Raw genomic sequence first — 22,976 nt, 5'->3', positions numbered from 1 at the left:
CAGATTTTACTGTTTCCACAAGGAGGAAAACATATTATATTTTTTTAGATTTTTTTGTTATAATTTCGAACAATTTCAAGCGTTGCTGCACCGTTCCATTACTCCTTGGCCCGGCATGGCCAGGTGGTTAAGCACTTAACTCGTAATCCGAGGGTCGTGGGTTCGAATCCCCGTTACACTAAACATGTTCGCTCTTACAGCCGTGGGAGCGTTATAATGTTATGATCAATCCCACTATTCGTTGGCGGTGGGTGGGGATGACTAGCTGCCTTCCCACTACTGTTACACTGTTAAATTAGGGACTGCTAGCGCAGATAGCCCTCGTGTAGCTTTGCGCGAAATTCTTGAAAAAACAAACCATTACTCCGTGAACTTTTTAAAGAACATACTTGAGTTTAATGGGTTAAAAAATTTTAAACTGTTTTTTTATTTAGGTACTTAGTTCTGATTTTAAGAGTCTCAACATCAAACATTATATAATCTCACATTTTAGTCTGCAGTTTCTTTATATCTCCATCAGTCCAACTGTGACTGCACAAATGCACCTTATTACAACATTCACATACAGATAGATATGTTCCTTTATTTTGATTGTACAGGAGAGAAAGTTAGCAAGTTTTGCAAAGTTAGGGCTTTGGGACTGCCTTTTGTGTGCGTGTGTAATTTGGCTTATGTAATTTAGACTTTGCACAACTTTATCTTCTGATTTTAAAGTGGTAGAAGGTAAAAGTAGTTTACACAATCGTAGATTTGGCTTGCCATTACTCTGTATTATGATCAGTCGATGAGATTCTGCGCAAAGATACATTGTAGTTACTACCATAGTGTAAAGCAAGCACATTTGAAATTTGTACCTTTGTTTTGATTTTATAGACGGTTAAAGAATAAAAGAAATAATTCGCAATGTATCTAGTAGGAGATCCAAAGTTTAAAAATATTATCTGGATATGTAAACGTTCGCTGATAATAAGAGTTCCGTTAGGTGTGCGTGTGTTTTCTTATAGCAGAGCCACATTAAGCTATTTGCTGAGTCTACCGAGGGGAATCGATCCCCTGAGTTTAGCGTTGTAAATCCGTAGACTTACCGTTGTACCAATGGGGAACCCGCTAGGTGTATAGACAACCATGTAAACTTGATATTTCAAATACAGACGTGACGTTAAAGTCTTTCTGATTTCAACAATTTGTAATTGGAAAGTGAATATATATATATATATATTTCTTTGTTGGGGCTAATTACTAAGAGTTTGCATGCAGTTATTGTACATTTATATATGCAAAAACGGCTCGTTTGGATTGAGAAAATATTTTACGTAGAAGAGCGAACAACGTTTCGACCTTCTTCGGTCATTGTCAGGTTCACAAAAGGTGTACTGTTAATAGTGGTGTACGGTATGCTAGTTCAGACATAATGGTAACAGATAAGTACAAATACACTGAGAAAAACAGAAAGACTTACACTTCTCGTACAGTCGTCGTGATGAAATAATAATCAGTGATGTCGAGAAAACCCACTTGTAGAGAAATATACAATAGAAATAGAGAAATTATGTAGAAGAGCGAACAACGTTTCGACCTTCTTCGGTCATAGTCTACGTAAAATACTTTCTCAACCCAAACGAGCCGTTTTTACATATATATTTCCCTACAAGTGGGTTTTCTCGACATCACTGATTATTGTGCATTTAATTTATGTCTTTCTTATCAAGATGTAATCATCTCTGTCCTGGTCTAGTCACTGCCTTGGGCAAAGGTTATGTAATGCAGTGGTCATTAATAGACTTTGCACTTACCTGGTCATTAATCTTCTGTACTATTATTTCCCTGAGGTACGATCGCACTCTGGTGAAGAAATGGTGCATACTTTAGCACAGGCTAGTAGTGTTAGAATAATCAAAGGCATAGATAATCTCGGATAGTGGGATACCGCACTAAGACGTTTTCTTGTTCCAGCAGCTGGAGTATATTAGATTTTGGACAGGAGAAACTGGCTAATTTTTAAATATGTTCTGTGAATACAATAAATTATCCTTTGTACCTTTTGCCGTTTCATGTTTTTTAAGATCCCAGAAGGCCTGGCATAAACTGGCGATTATGGAACTCCACTTACGACCTGCGGGTCTTGGGATCGAAATCCATAGTTAAACATGTTTGACGTTTCAGCCATGGGAGTTTTATAATGTTATGGACAATGCTATTATTCGTTAGTGAATATTGATTAGCTCAAGAGTTGGCGGTGAGTTGTACTGACAAGCTATCTTTTCTTTTCACTAGTCTGTCAAATAGCTCTCAAGCAGATGTGCTCGAAAATAACCAAACAAATAGAACTTTGCTCTAACTAGTATCTTATCTGTGCCAGGTGTTCTTTCTGTGAAAATGTTCTAACAAAGACAGTTTAAAATCATTTGGAAACAATAATGCCCTAATATACGTATCAACATACACACACAAATAAATCATATGATTGTACTGAACAGCCCAACGTACATATACATAAATACCACGCAGTTATTATAGTCGACTGTTAATGGATGACAGATGCTTCTGATGTCACTAACATAAAAATAATCCATATCAACGTTTGTTTGTTTGTTTTTGAATTTCGCGCAAAGCTACGCGAGGGCTGTCTGCGCTAGCCGTCCCGAATTTAGTAGTATAAGACCGGAAGGCACCTAGTAATCACCACCCACCGCCAACTCTTAGGCTACTCTTTTACTAACGAATAGTGAGATTGAGCGTCTCTAGGGCTACTCTTTTACCAACGAATAGCGAGATTAACCGTAACATTATAACGCCCCCACGACTGAAAGGGCGAGCATGTTTGACGCGACGGGGATGCGAACCCGCGACCCTCAGATTACGAGTCGCCCGCCTTAACATGCTTGGCCATGCCGGGTCTTACGCAGAAGAGCGAACAACGTTTCGACCTTCTTCTTGAGCATCACATTATAACGCCCCTACGACTGGAAGGATGAGCATGTTTGGTGTGACGGGGATTCGAACCCGCGACCTTCGGATTACGAGTCGAACTTCTTAACCACCTCGCCATACCAGGCCTCGATATCAACGTATTACTTGGCAGGACACAAGAGGCATAAAAAGTTACGGTAGAGATACAGCATAGAATAAAACACTTCTTTCAGTCAACTTGGAGTTTGTTTTATATTAAAACTACTACTGTATCTGCCACCGTCGCTAATATTGAACTAGTAACTAGGAGCAAGGTAAACATTCAGCATCACCCTTCTCTCCCTACGCTAAGTTATTGACTGACAAACAAAACAAACAGATAGCTTAAAGAGCAAGGAGTATTTTATGTTATCGCATGGATTCGAATCTGGTACACCGGTTACGAAAGTTGGTGTTTTAATACAGGAGAAACCACCCATCGTCCAGAACTGACGTGAACCATCATCTTACCCCTATATATACCTTTATGTAACGTGAACTATCAGCTCACCCCTATAAATATCTTTATGTGACGTGAACCATCAGCTCACCACTATAGATACCTTTATGTAACATGAACCATCAGCTCACCACAAAAAATATCTTGATGTGACGTGAACCATCAGCTCACCCCTAAAAACAGCTCTCCACTATAAATATCTTTATGAGCTAGTACTTGCAACCTTTGGCTTTATGTTGTGTTGTCTCCGTATGTTTCTACTGTTTGTGTTAATGTGTTTCCTTTATTGTTGCTGTTGCTTCTAATACACATCGTGGAGTAACGAGATGAAATATCGCTGTTAATACTCTAATAACTGAATGTGTTTCTAACGCACATCGTGGAGTAACGAGATGAAATATCGCTGTTAATACTCTAATAACTGAATGTGTTTCTAACGCACATCGTGGAGTAACGAGATGAAATATCGCTGTTAATACTCTAATACCTGAATGTGTTTTTAACGCACATCGTGGAGTAACGAGATAAAATATCGCTGTTAATATTCCAACCGTTATTGTTCTTTCTAACACACATCGTGAAGTGATAAGATGAAATAGCGCGGTTAATACTCTGATCATTGTATGTGTTTCTAACGCACACCATGGAGTGACGAAATAAAGTATGGTTTTTAATACTTCAGCCATTTCAATCGATTTTCGGTGGCGCGTAGAAAATGTAAAGTTTAAAAGATAGTTCTTTCACACCAGATTGATCTGTTAATTTCCTAGAAGTCAACATACTGGAGGAAATTAGATACGCTGGTGTCTAAAACGCTCCAATCTGTAGCGATATTAGTGTGTGAATAATTAGAAACTCGTTTCCTGAAAATGTCATTTCCTTCTGTGTAACTATTTAACAGTCCGTTATATATAAGCCGTTGATAAGGAAACCCGCATTCGCTTCATTTGTTTATTCGAAATGGATGAAAACTATTTACTGCTGTTGAAATTGCTGTAATCATTTTACGGTCGATTCGTTACTCAGGATAATACACAAACGCAAGACTCTACTCGCAGATATGTCCTTCCGTTTCGCGAACCTATTTCGCTGTTCCGTTCTATCTCTATTTTTCATCTTAAATCTCTCATTAGAAAAACTAACGTCCATATTGATTTTGTGTTTACTCCGTGTCATTTATTAATAAAATTGTTTTTCGGAAGCCGATTTTCTATTACGTTTGCACGTTTTTATTTCTATGTTATTTCTGAATGTGTCCATTGAATATATTTCACCCATCCGTGAAAATAATAATCATTATTATTTTTATTGCAGATAGCAAGTGTCCTACTCCTGGTTGCAATGGCACAGGTCATGTCACTGGACTTTATTCCCATCACCGCAGGTAGTTTTAATTTAGTCCCACAGGTGTTTTATTTCAAACCGATAAATTTATAAATAATTATCTTCAGATATTATGCCGATTTATTCCCAGTTATAGAATTGTTTATTTTTTGCGTTTGTAGAAACACTATACGAAATACAACCAACATATTTAACTAAGGAAATAAAAACTTGGAGGTGCTGCGTTCGAAACGTGGTGTCTGAAAGTTTATTTGTTTATTTTGAATTTCGCTCAAAGTTACACGAAAGCTATCTGTCTTAGGCATCCCTGATTTAGCAGTGTAGGACTAGAGGGAAGACAGCTGGTCACCACCCGCTCCAACTCTTGGATTACTCTTTTACCAATTAATAATGGGATAGACTGCCAAATTATAATGCCTCCATGTCTGTGAGAGTGAACATGTTCGGTGACAGGGATTCAAACTCACAACCAACAGATTGCGAGTCGAGATCCCTAACCACTAGACCACGCTAGGTCATGTGCGTTAGCACACACTGCCTGAAGCAAATGCCCAATAAATAAAGATGAATGTTCAGTTTGTTTGTTTTGGAATTTCGCACAAAGCTACTCGAGGGCTATCTGTGCTAGCCGTCCCTAATTTAGCAGTGTAAGACTAGAGGGAAGGCAGCTAGTCATCACCACCCACCGCCAACTCTTGGGCTACTTTTTTACCAACGAATAGTGGGATTGACCATCACATTATACGCCCCCACGGCTGGGAGGGCGAGCATGTTTAGCGCGATGCGGGCGCGAACCCGCGACCCTTGGATTACGAGTCGCACGAGTTAACACGCTTGGCCATGCCGGGCACGTTTAGCTATCGAACATCATGTGTGTGTGTTTTCTTATAGCAAAGCCACATCGGGCTATCTACTGAGTCCACCGAGTAAAATTTTTGAAAATTTTTGCTTATTGTGACGGGTTCCTGATGGGTATGCACAAATATAGTTTTGGTTTTGCTTCATCACTTAGAAACTCTGAGAAATAGACAGTTAACTGTTTACCGGCAATAACGTATTTAATAGCGTTTATGTTTCTCATACGCTATTGAGTTCAACATAATTAAAAGTGTTTTGCTTCTGATTTTCGTTTGTATTCAATGTCCGGTGCATCACATTTGCAGTTTCCAACAGTGGTCAGCAAGCATTGACGGATTCCAGTTGCCCTGATATCGTTTTTTCATTGTAGCAATGTCCTGGTCAAACCTTTCATCGTGTTTGTCATTGACAGCACCGAGATTTGCGGGGAAGAAGTTCAAGTGTGAGTGGAGGAAATGAATCTTGAGTGACATGTTGCATTTCATTGTTTTGTATGCTTTGAGAAGTTTATCTACCAGCTGAATGTAATGTGGGGCTCTGTAATTGCCAAGAAAATTGTCAGCAATGTCTTTGAAGGCTTTCCAGGCAATCTTTTCCGGCTCAATTATCAGATCTTCGAACTGCTTGTCACTCATAACATGTCTGATCTGAGGGCCAACAAAAATGCCCTCTTTGATCTTGGCCTCAGTTATTCTTGGGAACATCTGTCTTAAATAACGAAAACCTTCGCCTTCTTTGTTCATTGTTTTCACGAAATTCTTCATGAGTCCCAATTTTATGTGAAGAGGAGGCAAAAACATCTTTGCCAGGTCGACAAGCTATTCATGCGCCACATTTTTCTGTCCGAGAACTAACTTTTTACGGAGTGGCCATCTCTCTCTAGAATAATGTGACTCTTTGGCAAGACTGTCCCATTCACAGATGAAACAACAGTACTTTGTATAGCCGAGCAGCAGTCCCAGTAACAGAGCAACGACTTTCAGATCCTCACAGATATTCCATGTTGCATAGTCAACAGGTATTGAAGGGTGAACTTTGTCATTGTGTAACAGAACAGCTTTGAGGCTTAACATTGATGAATCATTAAAGAGACGCCATTCTTGCGGGTCATGGTTACAACCCTTAAGTAGAGAACAATCCTTCGATGTCAACACAGAAACAGAGACCGTCAACTTATGCAAAGAATTTGGTTATATCGTCTTGGCGGCTTCGAAAAACAGAAATTTTCCTACCTGGTGACAGCAAACACCGTTCCTGCAGTCTCGAACCCAGCAATTCGGCTTTTGCTTTTGACAGACCCAAATCTCTGACCAGATCGTTTAATTCTGACTGTGTTATGAGATTGGATCGCCTGAGGAGCACGGTTCAAAATCCGGATCAATATCACTGCCAGTTCCCTGCATTGCAGTTTCTTCATCTGGTTCGTCTAAGGTCCATTCCTCTGGTGATTTCGGAATTGGAAGACTGTCATTATGTGGCACGGGTCTCATTGCTGAAGGCAGATTAGGGTATTCAATTGACTTCTTGTTTTTGGCAGAGAAACCAGACACACTAGTCAAACAGAAGTAACAGTCCGTCACATGTTTTCTTTTCTCGCCATATCAATGGGACAGCAAACGGCTTTGTCTTTCGAGTGCCTCTGAGCCAAGCTCTCAGACAGACAGCACATGTCGCACAACAAATGTGAGGCACCCATTCCTGGTCTTGATCACCAATTTTACAGCCGAAGTACAGATAATATGCTTTCTTCACAAGAGCGTCTGTGATGAATAAGCGTATACTTGCCACAAATATAGCAGAATGTATCGCGGCTGTTACGACATTGACGAGACATATTGACCGACACCAATCGTCCTGTAAAACGTCTATAACATCTAACTTACTTGTTACAGTGCTACTAAGGCAATGCTATATTTTGAAACAATACGTGCACACTATAAAATCTATATTAATCCAATGAGCAGCATCTGTGTATGCAAGCTACTTTTATAGCCTGCTGGGACAGTGTAAAGCTGGTTCCGGCCTGCACAGGCATGCCCGGGCTGCATACTTCCACAGAACAGCTTTTAAACTGGCCTGATTTCATGCCTGGACACGCCCAGACTTCATTGTTCATAGGTCTCTTACAGAAACGAACATTTTTTGGACACAAATATAAGAAAAAAAAAACATGACAAACTAAAGATTTTGATGAAACGGTACGTGATGGGCAAATCAGGATGTAATTTTCGTGATCAGCAGCCAAAAATCTATAAGGAACACCCAACAGTGTTCAAGAAACAAAACCTTTGTTGTGCAGTGTAATCAACCATAATATTACCGAAGTGTTTTAAATACGTTTCTTAGCGATAGGAACGACGTATTGTATCATAATGAGTAGTTTTATGTTTTTACTTACATATCTATATAAAATGCAGTGGAGTTTGTATTGTAATGAGGAATTTTGTGCCTTCACATCTATACATAAAATACAATAGAAGCCCCAGCAGCAATTAATTGAAGCAATTGCATTATTAATGGTATTTTTGTTTCCATTATTTGTATGAATAATATGATGCTATTAATGACCGTGTAACCAAGAAAGTTATGGATCCATAAATAATTTGATGTATAAATTGTTTTAAAGCCAGTGGGACGTTACCATCTGTCGTCTTCAATTAATATTCGTTATTAATTATGTTAATGATATAATATTTATTGTAGTATTCGAACTTTTTAATATAATTTTGAGAACGATCGAACCAGTATCAAAGACAAATTCCCTAATGTTTGTTATTTTACCAATATTATACCTAATATTTAAACTGATTTTTATGCTGCTTTTTCAGCTTATCAGGATGTCCAAGGAAAGACAAAATATCACAAGAAAGTAAGTGTATTTCATATATATATATATATATACATGCACTGAAAATTAAGATAACCAAGGTTAGAATTTCGAAGCTTGTTTCAGCACAAACTCACACAATGGTTTGGTTTATTTTGAATTTTGCGCAAAGCTACTTGAGGACTATCTCTGATAGCCGTTCCTAGTTTTGCAGTGTAAGACTAGAGGGAAGGCAGCTAGTCATCACCACCCGCCGCCAACTCTTGAGCTACTCTTTTTACCAATGAATAGTGGGATTGACCGTCACATTATAACGACCCAACGGCTGAAAGGGCGAGCATTTGGTGCGACCGGAATTCGAACCTGCGACCCTCGTATTACGAGTCGAGCGCCTTAACCACCTGGCCATGCCGGGCCCACAGAATGGGCTCTCTGCATTCTGTCCAGAAATTGAATCCTAGATTTAAGCGTTTTAAGTCCAAAAATACTGATTCCAAACGTCAGTATTATGTATTAAATTACAATAAAATAACTTGTGTTTAAGTACTGAATAATATAATAATAAACTGATATAATATAAATATTCTCTTGGAAAGTGTTAGCAATGTTTATAAATATATAATTCGAGATACAAATTTATGTTCCTGTTAGATGCGAAAATTACTCTAATTTTAGTTCTACATGTATGCGCACAGTAAATCTAAGATCGCTAATTAAAATAGATTAGTAGTTTTTACTTAACAGAATTCAGTGTATCTATTCTTAAGCTATATTCGTCATTCCTTAAAGAATACCATAGTTAAGTGGAATATACAGAAAAACTCATTGTTTGGTTTGGTTTGTTTTGAATTTCGCGCAAAGCTACACGAGGGCTATCTGCGCTAGCCGTCCCTAATTTTGCAATGTCATCACCGTTTGACTCGTAATTTGAGGGTCGCAGGTTCGAATCCCCGTTGCACCAAACATGCTCGCCCTTTCAGCGGTGAGGGTGTTATAATATGACAGTCGGTCAATCCCACTATTCGTTGGTAAAGGAGTAACCCAAGAGTTGGCGATGGGTGATGATGACAAGCTGCCTTCCCTCCAGTCTTATACTGCAAAATTAGGAACGGCTTGCGCAGATAGCCCTCGTGTAGATTTGCGCAAAATTAAAAAACAAACAAACTTTTCTTTCTCACGAAGGGTAAAATTGAAAACTATTTGTGACGCAGAGGTCTATTGCTTTCTTTGATTGGTCATTCTGTTGTGAACTGCAATTTTGCCAATTTAAGGCTCATCAGCACAGCTATCAAATCAAAGAAATGCTTTTAGGCCTCATGTAACGGTGATTTGTATATAAAACATCTATGGTATTTTTAATCTTTTCAATTATCAATAAAGTAAGCTAAACTAATTTAGGTGTGTGTGAATAACGTAATGATTTATGCCCATATCATTATTCTATATTATATCCCGCACCAACTATTAATTGATTATACATATGTTACATATGTCTGTTTTGTTTATCTTATTCTTTTATTCTTATGCCTTTAGTTCTGGCAATGCACGAGACGATTATACTCAAGTAAGTGATTTTATTTTTAATTTAATCTAAATAAAATATGTGTTATATATATAAAGATTAGTATATGCTATTTCTACGTCTGGCAAAACTTATAAGATTATTTTCCACCGTCGCTAATTCTTAACTATTCTGACCAGAGGGAATTTAGCCAATTTCGAAAACTGTGTCCACTCTTTTCGTGGATGAAGCCTTTTTAGCCTAACCTTAAAATGGGAGAAATATATTTTAGTACTGCACAGTTTCGAACTCCACCTCTACTGCAAAGCTAGTCCCAGCACATGCGTATTATGAAACAAAATTTTGTTTAATCCGCTCGCACGTGTAAATATACTTCAAAGGTCATTGATTTATGTTTTTCAAACTTCCCAAACTAGTTTTTTCTTTCTTCCATTTAATAGTGTTTTGTACATTTCACGTCAAAATTCAATTACGAGTTGACCTTGTACTCGAGCATAACGAACTTTAAAATTGCTTGCGTTAGGTGAAGGCAGAAATTTCATTTCTTCTTAAGTTATTTTGATTCTGTTTCAGTCAGTGGTGTTTAATTATGTATTTCATTAGAAGCCTTACTTTTGAGTGTAAAATTATTGTTTTCTAACATTTACTGTATCTCAGTCATGCGCACACGAAATTTATAGTAAGAGAAATAACTGTCACGAGAGAATTAATTAGAACGATAGTCAATCACTAATAAAGAAATTATCTTCGTTAGCTATTAAATAGAAAATATTAAAATGTGCCAAAATTGACACTAATGGCATAGTATAATGGCAAAATCTGAATTTTGTTTGTGTGGATATGAATTATTTTGTTTTTCTGGAATTACGCACAAAGCTACACAATGGGCTGTCTGTGCTCTGCCCACCAAGGGGATCGAAAACCGAATTTTAGCGGTGTTTGTCTGCAGACATGCCGCTGTGCCACTGGGTGTCAGTACGAATTATGAGAGAAGTAATGCTTAGTGAAAAGTCAATAAGAAATATATGCTCTAAAATTAAACCGTTAATGTGATTATGGAATACCTCATAAATTGTTCCAAACTCGTTATTTGGACCTGTTAATTTAATGAATTACATGTATTCAGTTTACTTCATACGAGGGCTGTTCAAAAAAATACGCGGACTGTTTGAATTGCGCGGCTCCAGTTGGTTCCAGGGGAATCCGCTTGGTGTCGCTAGGTTCGCACAGATCAGCTGATTACGACGCCATTTCCCGATTGCAGATATCTTCATTTGTGTATTAGCTACGCGGTTTTAAGTGAAGTGCGATTTTTTCGTTTGGCGGAATTCAGAATGAATGACCTGAAGGAGTAACGACTTGCTGTGAAATTTTGTGTTAAACTTGGAAAATCTGCGACTGAAACTTTTGCTTTGTTTAACACGGTTTACGGTGATGTTGCTATTTTTGACCGAAAAATTGAAGATGCACCGCGTTGCTGCGAAATTTGTGCCTCAGAACTCGTGAGTTTTGGGCCAAGCACTCGATCACTGTTCTTTCTTACCCCCCTACTCACCTGACCTTGCTCCTTGCGATTTTTTCTTGTTCCCTAAACTCAAAAGACCCTTGAAAGGAAGAAGATTTGAGACGATTCCCGAGATTAAGGCAAATGCGACGAAGGAGCTGGAGGACATTACAAAAGAAGCGTACCAGGACTGTTTCAACAAGTAGAAACACCGTTAGGATAATTGTGTGCATTGGGGGAGGAGAGTACTTTGAAGGGGTCCCAGACCTGTAACTTCTAAATAAAGTACATTTTGTTTTATGACGTCAGTCCGCGTATTTTTTTAACAGACCTCGTAAATGTATCTTAATGTGCGCAGGCGCTTAACCTCAACCACCCAATCTTTCATTGTCCATTCTGTTGCCAAAAAACTATTTTTGTTTTCTTAACGTAAAGCTACTAAATGGCTTTGTAAGTCCGTAAACTTTGCAGTGACACAACGTGTACCCGAAAAATAGAATATGCATACATATATATTCAGAAAGTTTTGTTACAGTTTTTTTAAATATATCCTCGTTGTTAAGACAATCTTTACTTATGTCTAAATGGCATTAGAGTGTACGTATGTATGTAACAGCGTTTTTTTATCACTTGTGTTAGAATCGATTGCTTTATATTTATAAAACTGCAAGTGTTTTATTGAAGCAAAAAATTGTTGTATTTTAACTCTAAAAACAAATAGAGTTTATGTATGTGTAACGACGCTTTTTATCGCTTGTATTACAATCGATTGTTTTATATTTATAAAACTGCAAGTGTTCTATTGAAACTAGCAATTGTTATTGTTTAACTGTATTATTAAATTGTTTAATTTATTTTAACAATTATAAAATATTCTAATACGTGTAAAAGAATCTTTAGGCCTCGTGTTTTTTCTTGTAGCATAGCCTCATCATCTAGCTATTTGCTTCGTGTACTGAGGAGAATCGAACCCCTAATTTTAGCATTATAAATCCATAGACTTACTACTGTCCCAGCGGTGAACAATATTTATAGGAACCACATAGGATCTTAGAAAGAACAAAAAAAATAATTATTTTAGTTTTAAAAATTACTTAGATTTTGTGGTCTTACGTTCTTTATCACAAATATATATTCAGCAATACTGATTTGTATTTTATTCAGTTACTGTTTCTTATAAGAAAATTCACATTCAGTAAATCTTTAAATGAAAACAATGTTTTGACCCATAACATTTATTCCAAGTTAGAAAAAAGACACGTAAAGTTCTTACTTATACTTCGTATAAAGCAATATAGAAATAAATGTTATCTTTTGTTAGAGTAAGTTCACGAATTGGAAGTTAATAATTATTATGCAACAGTTTAAAGAGTGATGAATTAAAGATCAGATCGTTTTTGTTTTTTCTATGTTTGAGAATGAATTTGATCTTTCTTCTTTCCATATTTGAATATGCATTCTGAGAGTGCATCATTCTATGATTTAGTGTCGTTCTAACTAGGTGTCCCACACCAGGATGCAATGGAAGAGGACATGTGAACAGTAACAGAAACTCACATCGAAGGTCAGTTTCAGACCACAGGTCAGGTCAAATGAAAGAAATGTAAATATCATTATGTAATTTTGATCAAACGTACTCGTCTTATTTAAGAACAAATACATAACTTATAATCAGTCTTTGCTGTTGAGATCTAAGCTAATGGGTTATCTGTGCTATTCACAGTGTATTTCTCAAAACCTGGATTTCAATGTTATAACAACTTGAGTAGAAGTACTTAATGATATAACAAGTGAATAATAAAATTAAAAGCTGTAATAATTAGAGTTTTTCAGAAGTAATTTCAATAATATCTCAATAGGTTTAGCTAGCTCAGGATAGCTGATAAGTCATAAATGTATATACTAAAATAAAAGTAAAAGATTATCTTTGTAAGTGTAAAAGTAAAATAAAACATATTATTATCTTGAACATTTAAATTAGTACTATTTAAAACTAAGTATAACAACAAATTGAGTAAATCATTAACTTGCAAAGTGCTTAAAAATCATAATTTTTTATTCCTTAAGAGTACATGATAGGAGAAATAGAAGGAAAAAGTGAACGTGATCAGTCAAATCATAATTAAGGTCAGAGGTCATAAATAATAAATTAAGTTACATGAAAAATAAATAAGCATGATTTCTCAAAGGTAAGGAAATTAAACATAATAGGCCAAAGGTAAAAATAATAAGCTTGATATTTCAAATGTAAGAAAATGAACATGATCAGTTAGTGATGATAAAGATTGGAATTGGAAGACGAATTAGAGCAAAAATAACATCAAGAGGTTCGGGACAAAAAGAGTGGCTGGACAAGTGAAACACAAGTATGATAGGGACAAAAGAAGTGGCTGGACAAGTGAAACACAAATATGATAGGGACAAAAGGAGTGGCTGGACAAGTGAAACACAAATATGATAGGGACAAAAGGAGTGGCTGGACAAGTGAAACACAAATATGATAGGGACAAAAGGAGTGGCTAGACAAGTGAAACACAAATATGATAGGGACAAAAAGAGTGGATGGACAAGTGAAACACAAATATGATAGGGACAAAAGGAGTGGCTGGACAAGTGAAACACAAATATGATAGGGACAAAAAGAGTGGCTGGACAAGTGAAACACAAATATGATAGGGACAAAAGGAGTGGCTGGACAAGTGAAACACAAATATGATAGGGACAAAAAGAGTGGCTGGACAAGTGAAACACAAATATGATAGGGACAAAAGGAGTGGCTGGACAAGTGAAACACAAATATGATAGGGACAAAAGGAGTGGCTGGACAAGTGAAACACAAATATGATAGGGACAAAAGGAGTGGCTAGACAAGTGAAACACAAATATGATAGGGACAAAAGGAGTGGCTGGACAAGTGAAACACATATATGATAGGGACAAAAGGAGTGGCTGGACAAGTGAAACACAAATATGATAGGGACAAAAGGAGTGGCTGGACAAGTGAAACACATATATGATAGGGACAAAAGGAGTGGCTGGACAAGTGAAACACAAATATGATAGGGACAAAAGGAGTGGCTAGACAAGTGAAACACAAATATGATAGGGACAAAAGGAGTGGCTAGACAAGTGAAACACAAATATGATAGGGACAAAAAGAGTGGATGGACAAGTGAAACACAAATATGATAGGGACAAAAGGAGTGGCTGGACAAGTGAAACACAAATATGATAGGGACAAAAAGAGTGGCTGGACAAGTGAAACACAAATATGATAGGGACAAAAAGAATGGCTGGACAAGTGAAACACAAATATGAAGGATGAAATGACAAAATAACAAACATGATAAACAAACTTAAGCAAAGTGATTATACACCCTGTGTAGATTTTGATAATTTGTAAGAGAACCAATCATTCTGTGTCTATTTGTAAACATGAGGTCACTGATTATGCCGGTAGCTGGTACGTGATTACTCTGTTTAAGTAGCTGATTGTCTGGTAGGTATAACATGATTATTATGTTGAAGGAGCCTACTGTGAATAGGCGGTACAGAGTTACTGTGTTTAAATAGCTGATTGTATGAGTAGGTGGTAAATAGTTACTATGCTTAAATAGCTGATTGTATGAGTAGGTGGTAAACAGTTATTATGCTTAAATAGCTGATTGTATGAGTAGGTGGTAAACAGTTACTATGTTTAAATAGCTGATTGTATGAGTAGGTGGTAAACAGTTATTATGTTTAAATAGCTGATTGTATGAGTAGGTGGTAAACAGTTACTATGTTTAAATAGCTGATTGTATGAGTAGGTGGTAAATAGTTATTATGTTTAAATAGCTGATTGTATGAGTAGGTGGTAAATAGTTATTATGCTTAAATAGCTGATTGTATGAGTAGGTGGTAAATAGTTACTATGTTTAAATAGCTGATTGTATGAGTAGGTGGTAAACAGTTATTATGTTTAAATAGCTGATTGTATGAGTAGGTGGTAAATAGTTATTATGCTTAAATAGCTGATTGTGAGCAGGCGGTGGTAACAGTTACTATGTTTAAATAGCTGATTGTATGAGTAGGTGGTAAACAGTTACTATGTTTAAATAGCTGATTGTATGAGCAGGTGGCAAACAGTTACTATGTTTAAATAGCTGATTGTATGAGCAGGTGGTAAACAGTTATTATGTTTAAATAGCTGATTGTATGAGTAGGTGGCAAACAGTTACTATGTTTAAATAGCTGATTGTATGAGTAGGTGGTAAACAGTTATTATGTTTAAATAGCTGATTGTATGAGTAGGTGGTAAACAGTTATTATGTTTAAATAGCTGATTGTATGAGTAGGTGGTAAACAGTTACTATGTTTAAATAGCTGATTGTATAAGTAGGTGGTAAACAGTTACTATGTTTAAATAGCTGATTGTATGAGTAGGTGGTAAACAGTTACTATGTTTAAATAGCTGATTGTATAAGTAGGTGGTAAACAGTTATTATGTTTAAATAGCTGATTGTATGAGTAGGTGGTAAACAGTTATTATGTTTAAATAGCTGATTGTATGAGTAGGTGGTAAACAGTTATTATGTTTAAATAGCTGATTGTATGAGTAGGTGGTAAACAGTTATTATGTTTAAATAGCTGATTGTATGAGAAGGTGGTAAACAGTTATTATGTTTAAATAGCTGATTGTATGAGTAGGTGGTAAACAGTTACTGTGTTTAAATAGCTGATTGTATGAGTAGGTGGTAAACAGTTATTATGTTTAAATAGCTGATTGTATGAGTAGGTGGTAAACAGTTACTATGTTTAAATAGCTGATTGTATGAGTAGGTGGTAAACAGTTACTATGTTTAAATAGCTGATTGTATGAGTAGGTGGTAAACAGTTATTATGTTTAAATAGCTGATTGTATGAGTAGGTGGTAAACAGTTACTATGTTTAAATAGCTGATTGTATGAGTAGGTGGTAAACAGTTATTATGTTTAAATAGCTGATTGTATGAGTAGGTGGTAAACAGTTATTATGTTTAAATAGCTGATTGTATGAGTAGGTGGTAAACAGTTACTATGTTTAAATAGCTGATTGTATAAGTAGGTGGTAAACAGTTACTATGTTTAAATAGCTGATTGTATGAGTAGGTGGTAAACAGTTACTATGTTTAAATAGCTGATTGTATAAGTAGGTGGTAAACAGTTATTATGTTTAAATAGCTGATTGTATGAGTAGGTGGTAAACAGTTATTATGTTCACGTAACTTGATGAAAATGATGAATAATTTGTGGATGAATTAATTATAGATTCTGAAAATGGACTAAAAACTGTTTATTTTAGAGAGTAGATACTAATTATTTTACCAAACAGAAATCATGGTTTACCTTTCAAGTAGGTCAATAAGTTTGCTGAGTACAAAATAGAATTTATGTTTTTCGTTGAAAAGACATTGACAATGACAATCGTAGACTTTCCACAGAACCAGCAGAGGATTCTCTTTTCAGTTAGCATCTTGCAAAAATTTCACGTTGTGTACTGCTGTTTAGAAAAAGTCTGAGCTGACACTGACAAATTTAAGAGTTGAACTTCCTGCATTAACTGATTCATGTTAAATTGTTCATAATAGATCTTGTGTTGTCTATTGTTTTTTAATATTGCTTTGAAACATAAATACTATTCAAATAACTTCACATAGTTTTTTAACATATCTAGTGGGCACCTATTATTGGTTGTTTTCTGATTTACATCAGAGTGTATATAAAGAAATAACTATGCTCCTTAGTGTGCATACACGGTATATTAGCCCTTAGTTGGACTCTCAAATAAGGCTATTTATCTTGTGGTGAGATTACAACTGCTTTCCCATTCAGGAAAATACAAAGATTAGTTTATGTATGATAGTGAGAACTAGTAATGGTTACTTTCAAATAAAACACGTTATGTGGTTTATATAGTGTCTAATTTACACGAGGCTTAAGAGAAGTTCTTAAACTACTTTCACAGTCTTTCTGGCTGTCCAATTGCAGCAATGGAAAAACTAGCCCAGAAAGAACAGAAGTCAACCTCAAGCAAACCAATACAACCCAGTAGTTCAAGTAAGTGAGCTGACAATTCACTAACTTAATCATACAAACCAATAGAGGGAGCTGTAAATAATAAAGGATGTATATCTTTTTAACTCTAGAAATATGTAAAGTGATATGCTTTAACTTTTTTTTCTGGAAAAGATAGATATGAATTTTCTGTTACTAAAGTTTACAAGTAGTAAACCTACTGTCAAGGCTTATTTCCACAGATATCACTGGATCCAATTGTTTACAGCACCTGGGAAAGATTGAGATATTATGTTGATCAGTTATGTCAGTGGTACTGTATAGCACCTATTCATCCATTACAGTCTCCTGAGATAGGTCTACTGCTTGCTTGGTGTTTGTAGGTTTGTTGTGAAACTAGAGTGTTCCAATTAAAGAAAAATACACTGTCTTTACACTGAAAGGTCCTAGTTAAGAATTTTGTTTGAAAGTGCTCTGTGATGCTGCTGAGGCTTGTGAGGTATAATATGACCTTGATGAGGTTGGCTAAAGTCCATCCCATGACTAGTCGTAAACAGGCATTTTGTATCTTTTCAACCTTATCTAGCTTTCAGTGCTTATACTGAATACTGGTAGAGCATAATCCACATTTACTACATGAAACTTTGGCACAACGTAAGTAGGTGACATTCAGACTTTTGTTGTAGCTTTCAATGGATTCGTGTTTTACACATTTATGGTTATCATGGTGTTAATGGGGATCATGAACTTAGTCATGTGTAAAAAGTTTCCTCAGCTATTTCAGTGTTCAAGGAGATCTAAGAATCTTGATTTCGGGTCTCAGCTTAAATATCATAAAGTTGTTCTTCATTTGGAGTTTTCATTCATCATTGGGTGATAGCTTACTTCATATGATATTTAAGATTTCTTAAACCAGTTATGAAACATAGCCATGGTGCATAAGTATTAACTATTTACAGAAACAATGAAAACTGTACTTAAAATAGTCTGTGAATCAATTAAACTAATTTAAGTGTTTAAAAGTTTTTCCTCGCTTTCTTAACTGTAAGGTTTCAAACCGACAGTTTTGGTATTCTAGACAATACTATAAAACTCAAAAGTTTTTTTTTCTAAATTTTCAAATAAGGCAAAGTAAATCAGTCTCTGAGAGTTGCGGGTTCGAATCCCCGTCACACCAAACATGTTCGCCCTTTCAGCCGTGAGGGCATTATAATATGACGGTCAATCCAACTATTTGTTGGTTAAAGAGTAGCCCAAGAGTTGGCGGTGGTGGTGATGACTAGCCGCCTTCCCTCTAATTTTACACTGCAAAATTAGGAACGGCTAGCGCACACAGCCCTCGTGTAGCTTTGCGCGAAATTCAAAACCAAAACCATTTTTAAAATTTGTCGATGTTTTTCTTCATATAGAAACCTCTGGTTTATTTTCTTGGAACGTGATGAAACTTATCCATATATCCATTAACTCAGAAAAGTAAACAGAATTCCATAATATAGAATGCCAGCAGAATGTAATAAATATAGAATACCAACAAAATGTAGTAACTTTTATACTTGAAGAAACGAAATGCTTGCTTGTTTCAGCAGCGTCGTCTGACCGCGTTCTGAGGCCCATGTGTTATGTAAAACAACTGGAAATTCCTGAGAATAAATACACTGGTTACGTGGCTACTTCGACTCCACGGGCAAATTTACCAAAAGAACTTGGAAAATACAACAAAACGACCACAGAGTATGTATATTATAACAGACCCATCGCACCGAAACCTAAACCCGAAGAAGCAGATAAACCTAATATCGTTTTGAAACACCAGCCTACTTTCAGGTAAGTTTGGATGTTATTCTCAAATTCGTGGCTATCAAAATACATCCGTCCCTCCTTTCTACGTAAATAGCTTAAAAGTCAGTGAGGCTTGGTATCAGACAAACCTAACATCGTTTTGAAACACCAGCCTACTTTCAGGTAAGTTTGGATGTTATTCTCAAATTCGTGGCAATCAAAATACATTTGTATCTCCTTTCTACGCAAATAGCTTTAAAGTCAATGGGGCTTGGTATTAGACAAACTTAATATCGTTTTGAAACACCAGTCTACTTTTAGGTATGTTTGGATATTATTTTCCAACTCGTGACAATCAAAATGCATCTGTCCCTTCTTTATACGCAAATAGCTTCAAGTCAATGGGGCTTGGTAGACTGAAAAATAACTTTGACAGTTTCATAACACAAGAAAAAATATTTATACGTGAAGGTGAGAAACATATTAAGTTTCCATACCTATTTCATGTTCTTGTACTCATCAAAGACGTAATGACTTTGATCTTTGATATTAAACATCTTAAAATGGCTCAATTTGGAGAACTTAAAAGAAATACACAACTCATTACAATGGGAGATCAAAGAAATGACTATAAACACGGGTTGTAGAAAGACCTTAGAAAAACTAATTATCAGGAAGAAGTGAACGCTATGTCAGTTTCGAGAAACAGACCATCCTCGAGATGTATTAAGTTTGTTTGGAAGAAAAGCAGTCAAATTCGTCTTGGTTGAGATTCACCTAAAACAGTTAACCTTGTCTATAAAATTTAAGGATCATCCAACGTCATCACTTAGCGATAGTAATCATTTTTATTAAGTTTATTTAGTACTTCTGGTTTGTTTCATGGTTTCTCAGATCTTACAACAATAACGTAAATGGTTAAAACTGTTTTAAGAAAAACGGGTGTCATCCTGTCTGTCAGGTGTGGGTAATCTCTAAAGCTGATACGTTGTTGATATAGAAGTGGAATAAATAATAAGAAACTATACAATTATTAGTTAGCATTTACATATGTGTGTGACAGATGATAAGAATGTATCATCTACATATCTAATCCAAAAGTTTGGCTTAAACTTAGCCTTGCATAAAGCTTTATGAAGCTCCAAACACATCCATGTAAAGATCACGTAACAACAATGACAAAGGATAACCCATAAATAAACCCGCTTTTTTTATTATAAAAATTTTGAGTTACGTAAAAATTGTTGTTGTTTTTTACTTGCATTCTTGTTAAATTTAATATATCCATAATTTTCATTGCTGGAATTTTACTTTCTGTTAATTTATTCTCAAAAAATCTAATCGCGACTTCTAATGGAGTTTTATCAAAACAAACTATCAAAACAAAACAAAAACTTCAGTAGAAGAAGCAATCAGATGCTTTGAAAATAAAGTAACAGAAAATAGAATTCCATCATTTTAACTCGGAAGTTTGAATAAGGTTTGCGGAGTCACATCCTTGGTCTGGCGACATGACAACAATAAGCTACAAGAAATTTCTAGTTGGTTAAATAGTAAAGAAACATCGATTAAATTTGGCGTATGAAATTGAAAAAAATAATGGCTTACATTTTCTAAACATACTGGTGAAAAAGAAACAGATGGTAACTTGGAGACATCAGTTTACAGAAAACCCTTTGCTGTTATCATGTCGCCACTCCAGAAATTATGTTATATTAAAACACGAAAACATTTACCATTTTATACATTTGTTTACAGAGCTTTGAAATTATGTTCAAGATAGAAAGATGTAAGTAACGACCTGTTACTAATTAATGATGTAGCTGTTAAAAGAGTATTTTTACCAAATGTAGTAGAGAGAGTAGTTGAGTTGTTTAATGTTTAATGTTAGTTAAAAATACTATGTTAAGATATACTAATGAAAAAACATTTTAGGTTTACCTTATATTCCAGTATTAACAGGTTAATTATTTAAAGCTTTTAAAAAGCAATAAAACTTTTAATCTATCTTTAAGCCTATAAATAAGGTTAAATAATTGTTAGGGAATATTAAAGACAGACTAGTTGAGACTGGGATTATATCGAATGTGGGAGTATTTATATTGGTCAAACTTAAAGGATTTTAATTAAAATACAGATTACAGGAGTATAAGTGTTACGTAAGAAATAATAAAACAGAAAACTCTGCCACAACAGTACAACACACAATTTTATAGTTTTAGCTCGACCTGACAATATTACATTTTTAAATGTCAGAGAAACTACAATTAAAAAAAAAAAAAAGAAGTATTAAACAAATATGAAGGACTATCAACACAGCACATTGATACTTGACATGATGCAATATAAAGGTTGTTTTAATGAATTATGTAAATAACACTGTGTTATAATAGAGAGGAAAATAAGTGTAAATTTTTGTGTCTTGCAAAATTCAGGATTTATTTTGCAAGAAAAAATAATTTATGCTGTTTATTGTAGGTATTATTAATTAAATAATTAACAATTTCTATAAGGCGAGCAGATGATTAAGTGATAAATATATGGATAGTATGATGAGACAAACAGGAACAGCAGACGGGAAAGTAAAATGAAGAAGTGTATTTTCTTATATCTGCTGAGTCCACCGAGGGAAATCGAACCGCTGATTTTAGCGTTGTAAATCCGTAGACTTACCGCTGTACCAGCGGGTGGGGGAGGGATTCGACCATAGAAAAGTTAAACGTAAAGTTGACTGCCATAGGAGTGAAAGGCCTAACGACTAATATGTTAGAGTAACACTAACAGTTTTAAAAGAGATAAGAAATATAGCCTCAAAGCGATTTCTAATGTAATTGAACCAGCCTAGGTGCATTTTGTAAAAAAAGACAGACTATCACTGGAAGAGCAGTATATGACTTTTGAAATCATGAAATCATGCTGTATTTGTTACTGAATTATACACTGAATACTTGTGCAATAGAAATAGAGAAAAGTAGTTCGACTTGTCAACTGAAATTCTAAGGCAATTAAATAGGCCTCAATTTACTTTTGACAAGAAGACGAAAACTATATTTAGTGTTATGGTATGATTACCATCTCTATAGCGTAAAGAATTTGTTATACATATGTTGTATGTCTAAGGTATGTGCGTCAGGATCTCGGAGCTGATGGACTAAACTTTGTTTTCCTTCAAAACGTTTTGATCCTTTTTCAAATTAATTTTTATAAATATATAGCTGCACTGCTACAGAATAAAAATGTATGCCAGTTACTCCCAGTATGGAAACTTAATCACAATTAATGAATAACAGTATTTATCATTCTGAACTCATATCTAATAGTTACAAACTTTCAAAGTTTATATGTTAACCTGAGAATTGAAAACTCTATGCTTAGTACATGTTAAAATATGGTGGATTAGTTTCCACAGGCCAAAGTAACGTGTGAACCTAAAATATAAATTTTGGTATAAGTAAACAATGCTTAGTATTTTAGTGGAGCTTTATGTACGGTAGATTGTGCTGCATGGTTTTATTTGCATCTGCATCAGGGCAAGAGAAGATTGTGTTTCAGTTTCTGGTGCAGAAACCAAAAGGTTGTCCAATCTTGCACTCTTAGCATGTGTAGTCCGTGTAAGCTTAAACTTCAGATTTCTGCTTTGTTCATAGTTGGAAATATAGTGACGTATTGATCCCAGTAAAACCAAATTTAATTGGATA

General features: G+C 35.5%; 1 protein-coding gene across 19 annotated transcripts in view; it reads left to right on the top strand.

Moving 5' to 3' along the window:
• The window catches only part of LOC143235445 (uncharacterized), a 167,400-nt gene that overhangs the window by 124,070 nt on the left and 20,354 nt on the right, over positions 1-22,976 (top strand). For 14 of the 19 annotated variants that reach the window (XM_076473636.1, XM_076473634.1, XM_076473630.1 and 11 more), the window contains 6 exons: positions 4,724-4,793; positions 8,440-8,480; positions 9,972-10,002; positions 12,951-13,028; positions 17,450-17,541; positions 19,083-19,323. In XM_076473636.1, coding sequence (XP_076329751.1) covers positions 4,724-4,793; positions 8,440-8,480; positions 9,972-10,002; positions 12,951-13,028; positions 17,450-17,541; positions 19,083-19,323 — 553 coding nt within the window. The remainder of the gene's footprint in view (positions 1-4,723; positions 4,794-8,439; positions 8,481-9,971; positions 10,003-12,950; positions 13,029-17,449; positions 17,542-19,082; positions 19,324-22,976) is intronic. The other 5 variants (XM_076473628.1, XM_076473624.1, XM_076473629.1 and 2 more) reach the window with 3 other exon arrangements.

This window comes from Tachypleus tridentatus, chromosome 12 (genome assembly GCF_004210375.1).
Source record: "Tachypleus tridentatus isolate NWPU-2018 chromosome 12, ASM421037v1, whole genome shotgun sequence".
Taxonomy (NCBI): Eukaryota; Metazoa; Arthropoda; class Merostomata; order Xiphosura; family Limulidae; genus Tachypleus; species Tachypleus tridentatus.
Note: the sequence above shows the minus strand (reverse complement) of the source record. Positions and strands in the feature narration are given on the sequence as shown.